Below are 22,197 nucleotides of genomic sequence, written 5' to 3'. Positions count from 1 at the left end.
AAGTCCTAGCCTGGACGTGCTCACCAGAGAGATCCTTACCCAGGGAAAGCCTCTGAACAGAGAAATCTTTTGCTGTGAAGAACAGTAAGGTTATTATTTGCCATCTTATGACCTCCAGAGACCAGTGTGTGTCAGAACCTCAGGGACCCCATCATATGAGTGACATTTTATGTGTCTGTGTGTATGTGTATATCCTTTTTTCCTCTAATTAAAAAAACAACAAGATCATTAAAAGATTAAAAATTACTACAAATTTAAAGATGAAAATATAAATAATTCAAACTTTCAACCACTCAGACATAGGTAGTTAACATTTGGTGCATTTTTTTCAGGTCTTTTTTCTTTCTGTGTGTGTATGTTGAAATTCCAAAGTAATATTGTATATGTAATTAAGTGCATCTTACTTTTCTTTAATTACGGTCATAACAATAAAAGAAGCATTTTTCATGGATTATTTCTTTACCTCTACCTTGAGAGACAAATACATTATCCCTATAAAAAGAAATTGAACCTGAGAGAGGATGTGCAACTCACCGAAGATCACTTACAGGATTTTTATTTTAAACTAGAGGCCCGGTGTGCAAAAATTTGTGCACTGGCGGGGAAGGGGAGGGTGTCCCTCAGCCTGACCTGTGCCCTCTCACAGTCTGGGACCCCTCGGTAGATAACCACCTGCCGGCTTAGGCCCGCTCCCTAGGTGGCAGATGGCAGGCCCTATCCCACGGTGCCTGCCCCGCCTCCCCGGGCCGCTCCGGGTCACCCATGGAAGGCCTGGGTGGCAGCGGGGTGGGCGGTGGATGGTGCTGCCCTGCCCCACCTGCAGTATGCAAATTTAATGGTCATCTTTGTTGGTTTAATTTGCATACTCTTCTGATTGGCTGATGGGTGTAGCGAAGGTATGGTCAATTAGCATCTTTGTGTATTATTAGGTAAGATTCCCTATACTGTGATCATTTTTTCATTTTTATAGAATTTCTTATGAACATTATTTTTGTGGGCGAACACCACACTGGCACATTGATCTGTTCCCCAATCTGTGGGGACATTCATGTTCATGTCTGTGTACTCAGTTCATCTAGAAATTTAGAAATACCTGGGTTCCAGTGACTGGAGCTTCCTCTTACAGATGTCTCACTCTTGGCAAGTTGCTCAATGTCTTTAACACTCACTCTCTCCCTGTAAAACTGGAATGCTAAAAGGTATACAGCACAGTGGGGAGACGGTGGAGAGGTGTTGTAAGGTTAAAAACGGGGATATAAGTATATTATTAAGTTGTTTCCTAACTGCATGATGAATTCATAAACAAAATTGTGAACAAATTCTTCTTGACAGAAAGAGTTGATCTGAAGAGGCAAGGCTTGGTGCATGTCACAGGATTATCCTTCAGATAGAAAGTCAACATCCCTTCAGAAGTGGGCGATTGTCTGCCTCACCACAGCCTGGCCAACACTGTGTGTCAGCATCAGCACTTACATTGTTTTTCTATTTTATAGATGAAAAAGAAATAAGCTCTTTTTAATTTGCATATCTTTGATTATTGGTGCAGTTGAAATTTCCTATGTTTATTAGCCATCTATTTCCTCTCCCCTGAATTGACCGTCTGCATTAGGAAGGAAGGATGAGTCTGCAGGGCTAGCTAGAGACAAGATGCTCCGTGACTTCCTCTCCCCTGAATTGACCGTCTGCATTAGGAAGGATGAGTCTGCAGGGCTAGTTAGAGACAAGATGCTCCGTGATCATTACCGGAGCCATGGGCCAGGGTTGCAGGGGAGAGGACTAAGAGCCTCCTAGGATTCCTAGGTCGCCATCAAGTAGGCTTCTTCCCCATCCAGAGCCCGGTTTTCTGCACCGTCAGCTTGTCATCGGTATTTGCTCCCTACCTTTTCATTTGTTAAGAAATAGTTTGGATTTCTGAGAGGGGCTCTTTACATTCCACTCAAGCCAGGGCTTATAATTCTTTCCCGACCAGCCTGCTTGTTCAGTTTGGGTTCTGCTGAGTCCCATTGGTTCGCAGTGCATTGCTGTAGATCTTGCCTGAGTCTTTTACGAGCCCTGCCATCCAGCCAGGAGCTGTGACTGCTCTGTAACCTCCTTAGATTTAAATCTGTTGCTCGCGTTCTCATAGTGTTACAGAGCAGCAGAGCCCATCCATACTGATGTCTTAATATCATTCTCTGCTCCTTGGATTTATAGGGTAAAATAAACCTTCTGCCACAGAAGTGTTTATTGATTACTGAAGTACATAGTAAAGCCGAAGAATAAAGTAAGACCAAGTAATCGGTCCTATTCCTGGGGGACGACAGTCAACCCTGGCCACGCAGCCTCAGGGGGCCGCCTTGCGCACTGGAGCTAGGAGGCTGCCATTTCATTGGGCGTCCAAATAGTAAGCAGTGAGTGATAGAAACCAGGCAGAAAGAGTGCATACTGTGTGATTCCATTTACATAAAACTCTAGAAAATATACAAATGAATCTATAGTGACAGGAAGCAGATCAGTGGTTGGGCAGGGAAAGGAGCTGGGGATTAACAAAGCACAAGGAAACTTGGGGGAGGTGGATGTGTGCACCCCCATCTTGATCGTGGTGATGGCTTCGTGGTGGATATATGAGAAAATGGATTAAATAGTGCCCTTTAAATATGGGCAGTCTGTTCGCGTCAGTTATATCTCAATAAAGCTATGAAATAGAAAATAGCAAGCAGTATAGACAACCCATGGCTCACTTAGTGCTGGAACATTTTTCTCTTTCTTTAGGAAGCTCTACTTTAAGGAACATTTGGAAGGACTTGTGAGACTAATTTTCACCTTCACATTAGAAGAAATGGGGGTTTCAGAAGACAGTGGTGCCATGAAAAATAAAATAAAAAGACCAACAAAAGGGCAAGATCTCTTCTTCCATCCCTTTTTCATTCTTAAATCTGAACCCTAAGAGGTGGCTTGTCATACAATGTTTTGCTAAAACAAAAGAAGCAGAGCCCTTTAGAAAAAAGCCTGAGTTCTCTTCTTACCACCTCTCCCTCTGCCATCACACGCCCCCCATCCAGAGGAGAGAGTCTGTGCTCCGAATGTTGGCAGGCTGGAAGGGGACAGGCGTTTTTGACACAAAGAGATGTTTGTTTTCCTTGCATTTTAACTCTTAATTTTTGACACAGTGGGGAGCTCCAGCAGGGCTGCCATTTAAAATGTAACAATGCCATGGTGTTCTGACTGCCTCTGTCACGGGGGTGTCGTGACTGAAGGCCAGGAGACAAAGCAAATGAGGCCAGAGACAGTGCCTGCTGCTGAGGGGCTGGTCCGCTTCTCTGCTCGAATGTTTCTCTCCTCTGGCCTGAGGAGGAGTCTCTCAGGGAGCCTGGAGCTGGAATTTGTACAACCTCCATTCAGCCCCCTTGATTTTAATCAGAAATGCACAATTATTCTTTTCCTCCAAATAGAGAAACTCAATCCCCATTTTAAATTCAATTATTGTAATTGCAGCATTCAGAAAAATAGCACATTCATTTTCTAATAAGAGATTGTGGATACCAAATTACTGCATATAGTATGTCAAAACAGGAAACTTGAGACTGGCAGGCCAGTGGGTGTTTTTATCTTGGCAATTTGTATTTTCTTGCAGACAATTTATAGTAATCCTACCCTTCCTTGTTTATGATTCAGAAGACTAGCTTTTCAAGCCATCCTACAATAAAGACTGTTGTTAGGTACAATTTAATTTAAAATCCCAGTTATGAGTCTGATGAATTCTAAGAAGGGCAATAGTAAAGCACCTAATAAAGGAGGGAGGGGGAGGGAACCAGTCTGGCATGTCTTTGGATCCTCTTGAACCACCTTCTAATAATTGTAGATCAGTTTGTCTCAGGCCCTATTTCTGTTCCTTTAGCTGTGCTTTTCACTCCCTTGCATTTTAAAAACAAAGCAAGCAATCTGGTTGTGGGACGTCGATAGGTGGCCATTATGTTTCAGCAATATGAGAGCACCATTTTCCCTCTTCCCATCCCATTCCAGTTGCTTTTGTTGGCCTAAGGGTGAGTCCAATGTAAGAAGAAATAGTATATTTGGAGTTTGAGTTTCCTGATTTTCTGAAAAGAATATCGTTATGATCGGATTTCTTCAAGAATATGGCATTACTGTCTTAGGATTTACTTTTACCTTGAAGTTGTTTCCATGTATTTCTCATGGCTACATTAAGACAGCCACTACATTCACACACCTTAGCATGCACTCCACTAACCACTGTCTAGTTCTTTATCTCAGCTACACACTTTCTATGACACCTTCCATCGGATATTCTGCTAATGTAACTTATAAACTCTGAGCTATATTTGGGGAAACTGGCCACAGTGTTGAAGATGCCGAAACCAATAGGTGAAGGATGGCGAGGAAAGCCAGGGAAAGCTTCCATCCCTACGAAAGAGGGAACAGACATCCCTGGGTGTCCCTGAGGATAGAAGTGGTTGGATTGCTGAGTGTCTACCGAGTGCCAAACACGTTAGCTATAGTCTCTCAACTAATCCCCCGTTTTGCAGGTACCAAAGTTAATGCTCTAGGAAGTTTTATCTCTTCCCAAGGTTACTCTGTTGGTTAATTTTGTTAGATCCAGCCCTAAGTAGGCCTTGCATATAAATGAACCTTGTGCACAGGGCTGTCCAAAGAGCTCCTTATTCTGACTGGTCAGAATCTCTGGACAAACTTCAAAATGGCTGGCTTCCTAGTTGTACTAATAATCACCTGGTGTTTTTTTATATCTATCTTGTCTGTCTATTTATTTTGCCAATTTTAATTTGAGTGAACATCTTAATAACATCAAAGCCCACATCATTATTGCACTATACATAACCTACAAGTTTAGACCCCATATCTTATATATATGCATTTTATACTAGTCCCTATACACAGATTACTGACTACTATTCGACTGAAGCATAAATCCAAATTGTATCCACCAGTTCTTTTTTCTCATCAAGAACGTAAAGGAATGCTTAGAAACTTGAATTCTAAAGGGTCTTGCCTTATAGATATCTCCCCTTCCCCCCTAATACTATCAACAATAAGAAGTATAAAATAAATAAATAAATAAAAATAAAGTGGCTTGCCTTCTTGGTATTTGATCAGTGAAATAAGCCCATGTATTACCAGAAGACTCCTATTGTTCTCTGCTTCAGAGAGAACAGTAGTTTCTGTTTGTTTGGTTGTTGTTTTTGGATAGCATAGTATCATGTCTTCAGACACCGCGCAAGCAGAAATCCTTGCAGAATATGATTTCCCCTCTGGCAATAAAATGACCCCCCCAAAAAAAAAATGGAAACCCAACATTTAAATAACTGTTATGTTACCTCATTTCTGAGTTTGATATAACATAGCTTTTATAAAGACTTGGAAGAATAAAGCTATTGAGTCTTTTTTTCTGGCTGCTTTCACATGCTTGAACTGTGAAATTTTAATTCTCACCAAAAAATCCTATGGGGTATGTATCACCCCCTTTTACAATTAAAAAAAAAGGTAGGCTCCAGCCCCAGTGGGTTCAGTTGGTTGGAGTGTTGTCCTGTACATCAAAAGGCGGGTTCTATCCCTAGTCAGGGCACATACTGGAGGCAATCCATCAATGTTTTTCTCTCACATCGATATCTCTCTCTCTCTCTCCCTGCCTCACCTCCTCCCTCTCTAAAAATCAATAAAAACATATACTGAGGTGAGAATTAAAAAAAAAAAAAAAGGTAGGCTCCCAGGTGTTAAGTACCTTTCCCAAGACTGCACAGCTGCTAAGTGGAGGGGTCAGAATTTGAACCTGGGTCAGCCGCAGATTGAATGAGCAAGTCCCTGAGCCGGGCACTGTGCTGGGCCTCCTCCGGAGGGAGAGCTGCCCAGGATGGAGTGGAAATGTGGCCGATGGCTGCCTTCTCTGCTGCCCATGGCCTCTGCTCCCTCCGTTCTGTTTCAGCTTGGCTTACCCTTTGCCAAACAGTCAACCCGCAAGATGTTTTTCAGGTAGTTCCTTTGGATAGTGCATGAGAGGGAGTGGGTGGTATATTGTACTTGCCGAGAACATGAAGTCTCAGGCTGAGAACATGAATCAGCATGAACAGAACTGGGTTCAAGTGCTGCCTCTGCTGGTGGAAGCCTTAACTTCTTGAGAATGGAGAGCTTGTGACGTTTCCCTCCAGGCTGCTGTCAGGGCATTCTTTTTCAATGACCGGTGGCTGCTGGCTGGCATTTGTAGGGGAGACGCTCTAAGATGGCTCCTATGGAGAATTTCTCCCCTGGAAGAACCATGCTGCAGTGAAATGCAATTCAGGAGCCAGGCTCTTCCGAAAGAGACAGCTCAAAGCTGCTCTGCTGCCAAGACCCTCCTCTTCCTCCTTTTGCCTGCGGTGGACATTGTCCCTTTGGCAGGGAGTTGAGTCGTGTAGGCGCAGCTTAGCAGTGCCTCACAACAGGCTGGAAGGGAGAATGGCTTGCAGGAGCTTCATTACCTGGGGAAAAAGAACTCGGAGTTACAGGCACTTTAAGAAAGATGCTTTCACTTTGAGTATTGGAGAAAATAGAACAATTACCTATTGAAGGCAAAGTGGATGAAAAACACCTCTGTTCATACTACCCTGATCATTTAATCTATTCAGATTCATTCTGCTTTCTGAAGGGGATTCAAGCCAACTGTCTGTTCTTCCCGGCTGCACCCCATTCTTCTCCAGGCTTCGCAGGACACATGGCGAGCGCCTGAGGTTCCAGCTAATGACAGACATTTCCTGCCTCAGGAGGAGACTCCTCCAAGGGCTTGAGCGTCCTGCACAGTTTCAGAAATATGAAATGAAGAGGAGGGAGGAGGAATCCATAAATCATCAAATTGTTAGCGGGCATGGTTTAGGGTCCTAAAACTGCCCTGGGGCCTGTGATGATTCCAGACTGCTCTCTCGAGGAGCTCACCATCTGCTGGGGGAGCAAGACTTACATAAGTGAAATCAATGAAGAATTGTACTCTATCTAAACTAGATTTCCAACACCTGGCACATGTACTCTTAAAAAAAAAGATGCTCTTTGTTAAAGAATGAATGAATGAATGAATGCTTTTTAATACCTACAGAGTGCTTTTTATGTGTCAGGCACTGTTCCTTACCCTTTTGTGTTAATTATATATATTTATCATATTATTATTATTATGTGTTTATTAACTCAGTGAATGCTCTCGACAGCCTGGGAGGTAAATACTGTCAATAGCCCCATTTGATAGATGATGAAACTGAGGCACCGAGAGGTTAAGATACTTGCCAGAGGTCCTATAGCTCACATGTGGCAGAGCGAGGATTTGACTTCAAGCACCATCCTCCTCTCTAAAGCTCAGAGCAGCTTGGACCAGCCCTGTGCGCTTTGGCCTGCCTCTCCCCCCGGCCCCGCCAGACCTCTCATTTGTAGTTTCTTTTACGGAGCGCATTTCTAAACGAACGGTTGCTCTACTTTAAGGACATACAAATGGCTTGCCCTCACCTGTCAAGCATGATCCTTGTATTTTACCAGGCCCATTATGAACGCAATCTTTCTGTCGAAAATTTGCATACCTCCTTTCTTGAAAAGTAATGACAGCAATTTCTTTCCCTCCGCTCACTTTCTGAGTGTCTCATTTAACGGCACCTGTGAAACCGACAGGCGCAGAGATGAGAAGTGAAAGAGAGCAGTTGATTAAATCATCATCAAGTCGGCCTCAGAAAGTCAATTCTGCTTGCCGTCTGCAATGATATCCTTTTATCTTAAAGTAATGAGCTATGGCACTTTTGCATCGGGTAATGCGATAAGTTCTATTAGCATGTTCCATTTGCCTCACAAGCAAGGGCAAGTCATTTTAGCTAGCTCATATCACTGCAATCAAAGCAATTGGCTTCCCAGGCAGAGAAGAAAGGGAAAAGGCTCAGGGTGATTTCTATGGATCACAACACAGCGGAAAAAATAGACTCTTGTATTATTTTAACCCGTAACATACTTTTCCTTTTTGCTCATCAGCAGATTTGGGTTTTATTAGCTAACACAGGACTCTGAAAGAACCGAGCTTTAGTTGAAGCAAACTTAGGGGGCTCCAGCCCCACCCAAGGAACCCAGAGACTGATCAGGAAAGGGAAGCGTGCAGCACTCCAGGGTCACGTAGACTACCGCCAAAGAACACAGAAGAATAGGTCTCCCTGCTACTAACACTGTGGACTCATAATACATTCTTGCTTTACACCATCTTCAAAGTCATCTGTAATAGGTCCCTAGGCAGGCACGGATTAATGCTATTGATGACTTAGAATAGGTAAATCAATGACAAAGAGGCAAAGGATCTGGTGCTTAAGCTTAAAAGAGATCTTTTACAAATCACCCAGCCCTAGACTGAGTTTTACCTTTGGACAAGAAATTCATTTTTCTCATTTTGCCAACCACTGGGCTTTGTGGGCTCTGGGTTTTAAGTAAATTTTGTCTTTGGTTTTATGTATGTTTATACTTGGCAAAATGCGACTTCCTTTCTTCTAAGGCAAGAAAATGCTGAACTCTCCAAATATTTGTGAAATATCCACTTATTTTCCTACTTCCAAAAACCCCACGATATTTTAATGAGCTAAGTGGAAATTTACAGCATACAGAGTGTTTTATGAAACACACCTGGATTTCAAAGTGACAAAAAGAAAAAAATATTGATGATAAATTTGTGAGCTTTAGAACTTCAGGTTTGAATAAAATGATTTGTCAGTATATTTGCACTTCTAATCAGTGGTCAAAATGAACCTAGCACATAGTAGGCATTTTAAAATTATTTACTAGTATTGAATAAAATTGTGTGATCATCTAAGAGACCCTAGAGGGAGAATAAGAAGTGTTCCCCTAGCCCCTCAAATCACATCGGGCATTTGAGCTCTAGCCAGTTCAAGCTGAGAACTTGCAAAATTGCCCAATTCTGCAGACTCCCCATGCGGGGAATCGCACTTCACCAATACAAAATTCCAGAAGCTTCTAAAAGCTTACTCTCAGTTATACCTCAACAGCTGCATATTGCTGGACCTTATATGATTTTCAAGTGTGCTCATTTTGTAACTGTCAGAAACTTTGTTCTTATATTTTACGCTATGTTTGGCATACCAATTTTTTTATTAGGCTTTCATTTTTTGGGGTGATTTCATTTGATCAGACATAGTTATTGTAGCACTAGAGGGGAGGAGGAACCAATGGCATCATTTTGTAATCAGGAAGACTACCTCAAATCTTCAGGATTAAACCTTTTATTTCTAGGGCCCCAAGAGCTTTAAATTTCACTTAAAGTCCAAGGCTGTGAAAATACTGTAAGCCATGGAAATGAGGGCTCTGTGAGGTAACAGAGACAGACAACAGCTAGTGGCTGCCCGTTCTGCATGTACAAGGACCTGGGCAGGTGGGAAGATGATAGTGGACATGTTTTCAGTCACCGTGCCGCCACCTCACTTCTTTAAATAAGAAAATAAGTGTCATGTTTTCTGCAGGTGGCTTCTTCTGAAATTGCTTTTAGGTGAGGGATGTCTTTACGAGCTTAGATAAACCACCTGCCCCAAAGGGGAACCGATTTGTTTTGTCACTGGCAAAGTTAAATTGTACCTGATGTTAGACGCAGTGGTTTACAAGTTGGGGTTCTCCCTCATTTTCCTCTCATTTCCTTTAGGCAGAAAGAGAATAAAATAACTTTATTCAGCAATGGTGTTCAGCCCTGACATCTTTGGTGGCAGTGATAAATGGATTTGAGACACGAAATAACTGCTCCAGCAAGGTCCATTGAGCAGAATAGAGAGCAATGCCCTCCTCAATGTCATTGCATGTGATATATTCAATGATGGCCACTTTCTGCTTAAGAATGCATTCCATCACAAGGTCCCTAGAATTCCATTTCGTTCCCTCATTCTGAATGAGGCAGGGAGGTGTCGCAGACCTTGACTTGCTTCAATTTGGATCAGAGTCTTAAAACACAGGTATTGCGATTCCTAAATGGAAATGAGAAATGTTTGCTTTTGAGGACATACAATAAAGTCATAATCACATAATAGAAGATATTTTCTTCTGGGCCCCGACTCTCAGCTCTTCTGACAATTCTAACGTTGCCCAGTGTGTTCAAACATACATCCCATTGTATTAAGCCGTCAAGTTAGTCCGTGTTTCCTGTGCCTTCTTCCTTTGGAATTACTTGTCTTTTAAGTCATAGTTTGCTTGTGTTGGGTGGAATCAACCACACTTGGGAGAATTCCAAAGAAGAACGGGATAAATGTGTCAGTATGATTGAGCCCTGCCATGTCCCACGGCCTGGAGATGCAAAGATGAGGAAGGCACTGCCCTTCCCTGGGTGGGATCACTCTCTGGTGAGGAAGACGTGTGGCAAACAGTGAAATACAGTTTTGTGAGGGATGGAGACAGAAGCAATTAATCATAAAAAGCATTAGAATTCTAAGAATTCTTCTAAGAAGAGTATTGGAACAGTCACTGTGGTTTTAGAGGCACATTAAAGGTTTTTAGGCCCTGACCGGTTTCGCTCAGTGGATAGAGCGTTGGCCTGCGGACCGAGAGGTCCCAGGTTCGATTCTGGTCAAGGGCATGTACCTTGGTTGCGGGCACATCCCCAGTAGGAGGTATGCAGGAGGCAGCTGATCAATGTTTCTAACTCTCTAATCCCTCTCCTTCTTCTCTGTAAAAAATAAAATATATTTTTTTAAAAAGGTTTTTAGGTAGAAACTTGATGGAATAGAGTTCCAAGCAGAGGGAATCGTTAAAGGCTGAGGATGTGACCAAGTCCCACAGGTGTGGCTAGAGCAAGGGGTATGTTGGAATTTCGCTACTCAACAGTATGGACACAGACCGAGGCCCATCCATCAGCTGGTTGTAACTAGTCAGATATGAGGTTAGTAAGGTAGTTGAGACTAAGCATTTGAAAGCTTTTATAACAGTTCAATAGAGTAATTATACATCTTTTAAATCAAATAACATAGTTTATGTCTTTTTTATTTTTAGTTGAGACTAAGCATTTGAAAGCTTTTATAACAGTTCGATAGAGTAATTTTACATCTTTTAAATCAAATAACATAATTTATGTCTTTTTTATTTTTCTAGAAATTTATTTTATTTTATTTTATTAAAATATATTTTATTGATTTTTCACAGAGAGGAAGAGAGAGGGATAGAGAGTTAGAAACGTTGATGAGAAAGAAACATTCAGCTGCCTCCTCCTGCACACCCCCTACTGGGGGGATGTGCCCACAACCAAGGTACATGCCCTTGACCGGAATCGAACCTGGGACCTTTCAGTCCGCAGGCCGACGCTCTATCCACTGAGCTCTTTTTTATTTTTCTAGCAATTTATTTTTTAACTGTATATTATAAAATTATTGGTCACAATGTATTGGAAAACAAAACAAAAACAAACGGCCCATCTCCACAGAAAGGCTGAGGAGCACTGTGCTGAAGGCATGGCTAGAAGTTAGGGTGGGGAAGTTGGAAATGACATGATCACATTGAAATTGAGGAAGTCCACGGTGGTCAGTAAGGACTTGGATCAGAAAAAGAAGAGACCGTGGGTCCTGGGAAGCATCATTAGCCTCTTGTAATGATAAAGTAAATGCCTGCACTAAAGTGTGGTGTCCATGCCCGTGGAGACGGAGAGGATTTAAAAGGTAGAGTAGATACTGTTGGGTAAGGGAGGAAGGTAGGTCTGCTCAAGGTTGGTGGGAACAACATGGGAGAGGGACAGGTTGGGTAAGCAAAGGATGGTGGGTCTAGATTTAGAGGGATGCTTGAGTCTGAGGTGTTTATAGAGCTTGAGTGGGAGGGGATTAGCACAGAGAAACGTGTTGCTAATAGTTAACATTTATTGTCTGCACGTACCCTGAGCCATGCATTGTCTAAGTTGTTTACACATATTATCTCATTTTATTCTCATCTTCTTATGAGGGAAATGGCATTATCACCCACATTTACAGCTAAGTAAACTAAGATGTATAGACTTTACCAAAGCCACGTAGCTGGCAAATGGTGAGCATAGAGATTTTTAGTCTCAACATAGAAATGGTAGATGGAACCTAGGGACTCTTCAAGGACTCCCCTGGAAGCCATCTAGAAACAGTGGAACTGCAGGTGCTGCTCTGGGGAGACAAGGCATTAAAGAATATGCAGAACGGGAAGGGCCATGAAAAGATACAAGGAAAAAACAATATTGGCAAATGTGTACAAGGGGAAAATCGCGGATGTTCAATTGAAACAATGAAAATATCCAGCACTAGGGAACTTTTTAGCTGTTATTTACAAGTCAAATAGTGGATTACAGTGCAGCCTTTTTTATAAGTGATGATACAGGGTCAATGTTACTCATGAAACTAAAGTATTTGGCATATTATGCAAAAACAAAACAGGTTACAAAATATTAGGATTTCATTTCCTAAAATGTGTGTGCGTGAAGAAGGGAAAGGATGGAGAAGACTGGAAAGAATTGTACAAATATGTTGACAGTGTCTATGGATGGCAGATTGGTGGGTGACTTTTTAAAATGTAGTCAATAAATATGCATTAATTTTTTAAAGGAAAAACTATTAGGTAGGTGGGTGGGTTAGTTGGTTTATTGGTTGATTGAAGAGTTTAAGGGGGATGTTACATGTCTGGGAGAGGAAGGAGGTGCCTCCGAAGGTTCAGGTCTAATTTGTGAAGCTGGCGGGAGGAAGGGGACGATGAAGTGCATGGTGATGTGTTGGAATGGCTGCGTGCACTCAGGTGAGGAACTAGTCCCTTTCTAATTCTGCATTTGAAGCACGTGGTTTGGATCCCATACCTCGTTTCCCTCTTTTGTCTGTGGTGGGTTTGGGTGGAATCTTTGTCTGAAGACTGAGTGACCAAGAATTCTTCCCTGGGTGGGTTAGTATAAGGGCTGGTTGTTCCTTTTCACTGCTTGCTTTTAAAATGCAGGAAAATATTTTCAGCTTTGCACAAAGGGCTTTGAAATCTAGTCATGGGGAGTCCTCTGTCACCTCGAGCTGGTCGTTAGTGTGCAACCTATTTGCTAATAAACCAGTGCAGGACCTCGATGTCAAAATGCTTAGACTGGCCAAACCAGCTGGGACCCCGTTTCTGCATTTGACATGCCTTTTCCATTTCCCAGCCTCATGCAGAACATACACCTGAATGAGGAGGTGGCTCGGTGTGAACTCTGATAAATTGGAGTGGGTACCTAGGGATCGGGGAGCAGACACTTCTTCTTTTAACCTTTCAAGACCAAGAATCATTTGGCCGAAAATCCACCAAGTATGGAACTTAGGGTCTGAAAGCTGCCCAGTGTATTAAATGTGAATTTGAGACCATGAATTCTCCCCACACTGACTCTATAAAACAGCCTCCCTTTTTCATAAAGCAGGCCCATAAACCGCTGCCAGCGAAGCAGAAAGACTCCTTAGGCCCATGGCTGGCTTTCCGTCTGGAGTTGTCAACAAACCCCCTTTATGAGTGGAATAGACCTCTTGTATGTGCCGAGCTCCTGGCTTTTTACAGAGTGTGTTAGGAGCCAGGCTAGGCAAACGTTAGGCGCTGTTTGCTGAGTGCATTTATTGCCTTTGCATAATTTATGAGCTGGAGGGGTTGACCATCATTCGTCTCTGCCAGGGGCTGGCACTCGAGGCTCCAGAGAGCGAGGCTGTAAATTGGATGGCGCGCTCCTGCTGAGCTCACGGCAAAGTCCTCGGGTCAGTGTGGGAATTTAATACCAGAAATGGAACTGTTTTCTCAGCGCACCATGTGGGCCCCCGCGCAGCAGAGACTGTTTTGGCAGACTCTGCGACTGGCCTCGTCGAGGAGCTGTCACTCACCCGCGTGTTGCGTGGGGAGCCTGAGCATTTTTAATCGGCTTGGCATCCGTGCTGCTTCCATAATGGATACCAGTAGGTCTCAGCTCCCCACCATATGCTTAGCTCTGGAGACAAGGTGCTTCTGGGTATATCAGTAATTACTTGATGCGGAATTAAGTGGACCTTGAAATTAGAACTGGACCGTTGGAAAGCAGGAAGCTTAACACTTTGATAGAAGTACCCATTCCCAGGGACACACTGCTGTTAGGATGGGGGGCGTTGTGGACACTGGAGTTCTTTCCCGACCTCCCCACTCCCTCTGTGCTTCAGCCGTCAGCGGTCATTGCTTACCTCACAAGGTGGCTGTGAACAGCTGGGAAAATGAGCCTGCCTGGCCAAATCCTCGTCCCTCTTCCACCCCCCCACCCAATCATGCTTTGTCACCCTTGAAAATGTGCCCAGAACTTGGGAACCTCAAGGAAGGCTTAATTAAAGGCAATGGGAAAAGCACACCATCAAGAGAACTGTTCCTCATCTGTCTGTTGTTCTAGGCCAGCAGTTCTCAACCTGTGGGTCACGACCCCTTTGGGGGTCGAACGACCCTTTCACAGGGGTCGCCTAAGACCATTGGAAAACACATATATAGTTACATACTGTTTTTGTGATTAATCACTATGCTTTAATTATGTTCAGTTTGTAACAATGAAAATACATCCTGCATATCAGATATTTACATTACGATTCAAAACAGTAGCAAAATTACAGTTATGAAGTAGCAACAAAAATAATTTTATGGTTGGGGGTCACCACAGCATGAGGAACTGTATTAAAGGGTCACAGCATTAGGAAGGTTGAGAACCACTGTTCTAGGCCTTCAAAGTCGCTATGTCACCATTTTCTTGCTCAGCTCATTTGACTTTTTACAATAGAGAAATCCACTCATCAGGCAAAAGCGAGTAAGCTTAGGCCATCTGAGGTTGAAAGCTTGGTTGAAAGTGATTCAGATGTACTTGGTTACAGCGCTGTCACTAGAACTCGGGTAAGCCTATGGCAGTGAGGGGCCAGTGGAAAATAAAATGTGACAGCCCTTCAGTCCGCACGGCTGTGATGTGAGCCCCTAAGTGCTGGTAGTACAGACAGCTGAGGCTGGGAAGAGGAAGCAGTCTCCACAGTGTGTCTTATAATACCAACATGTCCCTTTGGATGGGGTGAGGTTATTTTCAATTATGGTTTCAATACTATAACTTACCTGTTATCTGAACAAATAAGTCCAGAGGTGGGCTGCTCTGAGGGTTGTTCAGGTGGCTCAATTGTGCCAGGGTTTTTCTTCCTTTGGCCCCATCATCTTGTTTTTGTACTTGGTTCTTTTGCCTCATATCTGCAAGATGGCTGCCCCAGATCCAGACATCACTTCCTCAGGCAGTCATGTTCAAAGGCAAGAGGCAAGTGCTTCTGCTTTTCTTCCTCTTTTGAGGTGAGAAAATGTTTCCAGAACCGTCAGCAGACATTTTCTCAAGTCTCAGCCAAAAATGTATCTGTGGCCACCCTCAGCTGCAAGGAAAGTTAGAAAAGAGAGAATATCTGGCTTTTTCATTCTCCAAATGTCAGGAGAAGGTACAGACTAAGAGAAGGGATTGTGAATGGCTGTGGGTATCTAGCCAGTAGTGATTGCTGTATAAGCAAATTTATTTTCTGTGTCTGTTCATAGCAGCATCAACTCCCACATCCAGGTGGCCACACTAAAAATCCTTGGCAGCATCCTCCACTCATCCCTCTGACTTGCTTCCCATATCCATGTGTTATCAAGTCCTGTTGGTTCTACCTTCAGAATTGCTCTACCATCTGTTCATCTCTTTCTCAAACCACGCGCCCTGCTGGTGTAGACAGTGTGATGGCTGCCAAACTGGTGTCCCCATGACCCGGCTTCTCCCACAGTGCACTCTCTCCTCCACCGTGGGAAGCGTCATCTTAATAGAACATAGCTCTGATCATGCACCCCCTGCTCAGAGTCTGTGTTCTAACTCTATTTCTGCAGTCATGCACCACAACAGTGTTTCAGTCAACCACCACATATGACGGTGGTCCCCCAAGATTGTAGTGGGGCTCAAAAATTTTTATCACCGAGGGACGTTGCAGCTGTTGTAACATCGTGGTGCCACTCGTTACTGGTGTCTTTGTGGAGATGCTTACGCAAACAAGCCTACTGCACTGCCAGTCCTATAGAAGTGTAATTCTGTGCAGTACATAATGCTTGACAATAATTACGACTGTGTTATGGGTTGATGTATTTCCTATCTTTTTCATTATTATTTCAGGGTGTATTCTTTCTCTTATAAAAAAAAGTTTGCTGAAAAACAGTATGTGGTGTTATCCCAGCCTCAGCCTCATACAGCTCATGTTTCCTGCCTCTCTTGAGTGCCTCCTTCTCTCCTGTGCTTGACTTAACCTCGTGTTGTTTTGTACAGAAGCATGCTGTGTAGGCCAGTAGCCCGGGAGCAGTAGGCTAGACCATGTAGCCTCGGTGTGTAGTAAGCTCTACCATCCAGGTTTCTGTAAGCGCACTCTGTGATGTTCATACAACAATTACATCACTAAACAGCATATTTCTCAGAACATATCCTGGTCACTCCATGGTGCGTGACTGGACAGCTAAACTGAAAGCTACCTTAGGGACAGACATCCCTGTGTCTTCTTTAAACGTCCGCCGTGCTTATCAAAGGCATTTGAGTGAATGAACTGTTTATCTGCTGTGCATTTACTTTAAAAAAAAAACATGTCCCTTTAAAAAAAAGAAGAACATTCTTGGTTTTTTTTAAAAATTGTATTCTTTATTCCCTTTGAGTTAATTATCATTCCTGGTTATCCCAAACCCAGCTCAACAGTTGGCACGTGGGATCTGTTAGACATGGTGCAAGTGAGTCTGCTGTCCTAAAACTTTTTGGGGGGCTCATATTGTTGATTTGGTACCCTGACCTCTATCCTTGGCATGTATTTTATGGAGAACATTCCCTCTGTTCTCTGGAAAAGGCAGCCTCCCAGTGGTGAGCCTCACCCATTATGCTCTATTCCTTTCCAGTCCAAATGAGAGAATGCAGTGCCCAGCAGTTTACCGCTTTTCTTCTAGAAAAGCACCAGGGGTGAGACAGCCATTGACAATAGAAGGTAGAAGGTCTCCATTAAAGAATTGATTTTGCTCTCAATCCCATCAAATGATCTTGATTCACCTTAACCCTGGGCCGGCTTGGCTCCCGCTGGGCATCCCCTCTGCCATGCAATAGGGGAGGGCTCACTGGGTGATGAGCATACACCAGACTGCCCACAGGAGAGCCACAGAGCACAGGCACAGAGGACACAGCGGGCAGCTGCTCGGCATCCTGCTTCTTACCCGTTTACCAGCACTGGGGCCAAAGAATCTCCACCCAGCTCAGACCACGTTCCTTTTTCCTTCATTGGTCTTGCTTTTGTTTTCTGTATTAAAGACAAAAACCTACTCCATTTTTGCACTAACCCTCATTCTCTTGTTTTCTTTTTCAGTGTGACAGCGACAGTGACCAAGAAGAGAAGGTAAGACTCCCCGCCCCCAATTGTGGGCACAGTACATAGACATTGAACACCATGGTTCTCCCACACACGCCGCAGGGGATGGTGGGGGGGGGGGTACCAGCTTCATGGGGGCAGCACCTTTCTCTTCTGTAAAGTCAGGTTTTATTCACATAGTGATGTTTTCTATGATAAGAAATAACAACTAATTTGTGAGGTCCACTTTTTTAAAATAAGCCCTTTAATAGTGCACATATGTGACACTAAGTTTTCACATTATAAAAGATTTCAAAAGAGGAAATGATTTATTTTAATAGCCATCTGATTTTTCTTTTTTAATCCTTGATTGGAACATTAAATGTGCTAGTATGTATTTATAATGTCATGTTTTCATTTATCTTACTGGCCCATATGCTTCTTCCTGCTTGTCTGTGCATATGGGCCTTCTCGATGGAGATGGCAATGGTAATGTTTCTAGGAATGTCATCCTGGGGCGAGGGGTGAGCAGAGGCGGTCAGAGGGGAGCTGCTCTCTCCCATCAGGTGGATGGCCAGGTGGGAGGGCAGTTCTTCCAGCAGGCGCACTCTGTTTCGAGGCTGATGGCCACCAGCCTCGGTGTATCCGGTTCCGCGTGGGTGAGGAAGGGGAGCTCTGGGTTGAGCTCTCAGAAGACTGGACCACGGCCTGGTAATGTGAACTTCCTGCTGCCTGAAGCATAGGGATGGTTTGTCTGTTTGGTCTTTCTTCCTAGGTATTCACATCCCCCAACCCAACTTCTTTCCAGTTTTATTCCAACTTTATGTATTTCCACAAGTTACCTGAATATTATGGTTTGTCTATTACTTGGCGCCCAAAGGAACTGCTGGTCCTCCCTTCCCTTCCCCAGTTTCTGGATCTGTCCTGCGGAGCCGGCGTCCCTGAGCCCCATTTTCCATCTCCTCCTACCTGCTTGCTGATTTTATTCAGCATCTGCAGTTAGCGTTTACTGGGATCTTTCCATCAGCCCAGACTCGCCCTCCTCCTCTGCTGCCAGCCTCCGAGAGAGATGTGAAGGCTCTTGTTCTGTGCTGTTGTTAATTTGAATTCAGCATATGTAGCCTGTTATAAAATGCGAGACATCATCATTTGAGCAGGTCAAGCATATTCAGATGAAGACAAATGGTGCTTATTTGATTTCCTTAAAATCAGGAAATGAAAAAAGTGCTCTCTGGAGAAATCATGTTCTGCCTGACTTGGATGATAGACCAATGCGTGTCCCCAGATAAGAACAGGCTCTCGCCCTGAGGTTTTTATCTCTGAAGGACGGCCAGGACTGTCAGCTTGCTGACATGTGCATTATCCGTGTCATTTTAAACAAAGTGACCTATGGAAGGGTGTGCTGTGCTGTGACATGGTAATGGGCTGTTGGATGACAGCGAAAGTACACGCTGCAAAGGGGGCTGTGGACTAGTCTTTTGTTTAACTGACAACTAGGAGCTTCCTTACTCCAGCCCCCAGAGTACGAGCTGCTTCGAAGCCAGTCTCCTGGTGTCTCGGGCGCCAGTGTGTAGTGGGTGCCAGAGGCGCATGGGCAGCATGGAGGGCAGTGTTCAAGGCGTGCCCACCAGCCCTTGGAGCCGTCGGGCCACATCCCACGTGGCAGGTGTCACCACAGGCAGCAGGCAGGACAAGTACCTGCTGCCATTCCAGCGGCTCTTCCGCAGTGATGGTGGGCCTCTCTGTCCAAGGTGGTGGCACTTCTCCAAGGGGATGAGCCTGCTCGGGTTCTCAACAGCCCCTTGCAAGGCGCTGTGAATTCCGGAAGCGTCACCTACCAGCAGTGGTAGAGGTGGTGAGGATGTCTGGTTTTGCATTCCGTGTGCATGTCTTCATAGGCAGTCTCAACCTGGCGGCACACCCGATCACGGGGAAGCTGTGAAATCCCCACGCCTGGGCCCCTCCAGGCCCGACCTCAGAGTCCTCCAGGTTTCAGCACCACTCCTCGAGACAATCAGCTAACGGGTCATTTGGGCAATTACCAAGGCTGCCCCTGGCTTTCAGAGGGATCCGGGTGTTTCCACCTACTGCAAACTAATCCTCCCGGGGACCAGATTCCCAAGTCATTGCTGTTCGGGCTTCAGTCTATGAGACCAGACTGTGGGTAGTGCCCACCACTCAGTTCAGGGCAATTAAGGACAATGCAGGAGAATAAGGAGATGTATATAGGCATGTCCGTGGGAGTGGGGAGATGGCAGGGGAGGGGCGGGCGTTCGGACTGATCCTCCCTCCTGTGCACACTTCTGCCTCTTTTGCCCCCCACCCCGTTCCTGTCGTCTTTCTTGTGGACTGTGGTGGCCCTGCAGGTCTCTTCTTACCTGGGAGCTGCTCCACAACCACACTCACTTCACCTGTCGCTGCTCCCCTCCCCGGGGCATTCCTCCCAGGGCTCCTGACAGGAGCAATTGGGACTCTTAAACTGCAGCCATGCCTGCTCGCCCTGTGATAGTTAAGACTATCAGGCTCCCCTTTTGGACTGGGATTGTCCAGTGTTTATCACTGGCTTTAATACCATCCCCCCAGACTTGTGCTCTGTGCCAGAGCCCGGGCCCTGTCAGCCTCCTCTGTGCCAGAGCCTCCTGCCTGGGCCCTCTCGGAGCCCCACAGCTAACCGGGCTGCTTTCATGTGCCCCTTGGAGAATTCCCACTCAAATCTGAATTGCTAATGGTGGAAAAGATGCCACTCAGTGTCCTGGGATCCCGTCAGCAGCCCCACCAGGGATGCTGTTGGAGGCAGAAGTGAGACTTGTAGGGCACCCACTGGGACTTCTCTCTGGAAGACCTGTCATTCTCTTACTCCGCGGGGATCTGCAGAGCTGGCGGTCTAAAATTAGGGTACTGCATTTCACACAGCTGACTGAATTAAGATAAACTCTGCTTTCCTCTGATACGAAGCTGTAATTTATAAAATGATACCCTTACTAATTAATGTGGAAGTGACTGGGAAAGGGGCTGAAAAGCAGAGCTTTCCATAAATGCAGAAGATGTACTTGTGGGTGGAAAGGCTTTGATGAGCCATGAGCAACACATCTCTCCCAGCCTCCCCTCCCAGCCGAGAATACATTTTACACAATATCAGAGAGCCGGGAGGGCTCTGGTGAGGTGGGAATGGGCGGGGTTGGGAAAGGCTGGGGCGCTGCACCTCAGGTGTGGGGTTGTCTTCACTGTGCTTAGTGACAGAGGCAGCACTTGGCGCCTTAATCACCCACATTAAGCAATTATTCCAATCCCCCACTGGAAATGAATTGGTATCATGAGAACAAAGAAGCAACATACACATTTCCACATATTTGGCCTATATTTCCTCTCGCTTCCTCTTTCTCTGCCACAGCAGCCCATTATGCCAAAGAACACCCTCCTATTGGGTCATGAAATTCATGTGAAGACTAAAAGTCATTCTCTCTTTATATACTCATCCCCGTTTTATTGTGTGGGCCACGTGGCAGAGTTGGCTGGAAGGCCTAGTGTTCAGTGGTCCAACACTTGGGCATCCGAATCCGGTGGCCTAGGCTTCTTTCTGACTGTCCCTTACCACTCTGTAGCTGTGGACAAGCCTCAGTTCTCTCATCTGCCAAATGGAGATAACGACAGCTCCTCCTATAGTCTTGTGACAGTTCAGTGAAGGCACTTGGCTCAAAGCCTGGGGCATAGTGTGTGCTCCATAAATGTTAGTTTCATTAGTTTTACTTGGGTGAAAGGGGAGAGACCCCTCAGGGCAGGAGGAAGCCTACCCTCCTCTTTAGAAAGCTCAAGCTCTGCCAGGAACCTACCAGAGGACTTCAGGGAGGATTGGTTTCCACTGGAACCTGGGGCTCAGCCTTCATCCCCAAGGGCGCTGCTTCCTGCTACAAGCTGAATGGAAGGGCAGTGAAATTCAGAAGGGTCCCCAAACAGTGTATTTTGAACTCCTTATCTTAAACATCAGGCTTTCTTTTAGGCAAAGCCTTGGAGCCACAAGCAGGCATGCTGTCCTGGATTGTACAGCTCTTGTCCCACATACCAAACACTGTTGGTTCCCAGATGTCCGTCACAGGGGAGACATTCTGATTCAGTACATCTGGGATGGGGGCACAAAATCTGTATTTTTTTAAATGCTTCCTAGGGAAGTCTGGTACACAATTGGTTTTGAGAACCACTACCTTATAACAAATGTCAAAGAGAAACATACTGTTTCATTGTCTATGCTCTTAACAATTTGAGAGTTCAGAGGAAAGACTAGAAAACTATGCAGGTATTTGTGTACATGCACCCACATGCTTATGTTTATAGATGCATGACATATACACACATGCAAAACACACATATGCAACTCGTCACAGATAAGAACTCTTCCCAGTTTCCTCATGAAGCTTTCAGCATGAGTTCCGATGGCAGTTCCTCTGTCTGGGCTTTTAACCATTCGAGTGACCTCTGGAGAAGGTTGCCTTGCTCCTGTGGTTTGCTCACCAGTACCTGGAAGTCTCCTGGGACTCTGACCAATGGCAAGGGCAGTACCACTTCTTTTCCACATCAGCTTCGTCTCCCCGACTTGCACCCACTTTTTGGTTGCATTATAATTTTTTAATCCATGCTAAATTTGTAGGTTTGATCATTTTGTTTTCACTTGTGTGGGAAGGGTGCCGTTTCTAAGAAAAGCAGCGAGGAGACCAGCAGAGGCTTATGTTCCTAGCTCAACACAAACCACATGCCTAACTTGGCTCTTGAAGGACGCAGAAAGTGCTGAGATATCAAACTGAAGACTGGGCATGTGGCTGTGCTTAGAGTGGAAGAGTCCCACCCCTTGACTGGCCACGTTTCACAATCGGTCAAGATTGTGCGCCCTCAG

At 44.8% G+C, this 22,197-nt stretch overlaps 1 protein-coding gene across 1 annotated transcript in view; it reads left to right on the top strand.

Moving 5' to 3' along the window:
- AUTS2 (autism susceptibility candidate 2) overlaps nucleotides 1–22,197 on the top strand; it is a gene marked incomplete at its 5' end in the record, with an annotated part of 1,129,652 nt that overhangs the window by 776,366 nt on the left and 331,089 nt on the right. The window contains one exon of the mRNA XM_014544397.1: nucleotides 17,331–17,360. Within this exon, the coding sequence (XP_014399883.1) occupies nucleotides 17,331–17,360 (30 nt within the window). The remainder of the gene's footprint in view (nucleotides 1–17,330; nucleotides 17,361–22,197) is intronic.

This window comes from Myotis brandtii, unplaced genomic scaffold (genome assembly GCF_000412655.1).
Source record: "Myotis brandtii unplaced genomic scaffold, ASM41265v1 scaffold363, whole genome shotgun sequence".
Lineage (NCBI taxonomy): Eukaryota > Metazoa > Chordata > Mammalia > Chiroptera > Vespertilionidae > Myotis > Myotis brandtii.
The sequence above is the reverse complement of the archived record's forward strand: the minus strand, read 5'-3'. Positions and strand labels throughout refer to the sequence as shown.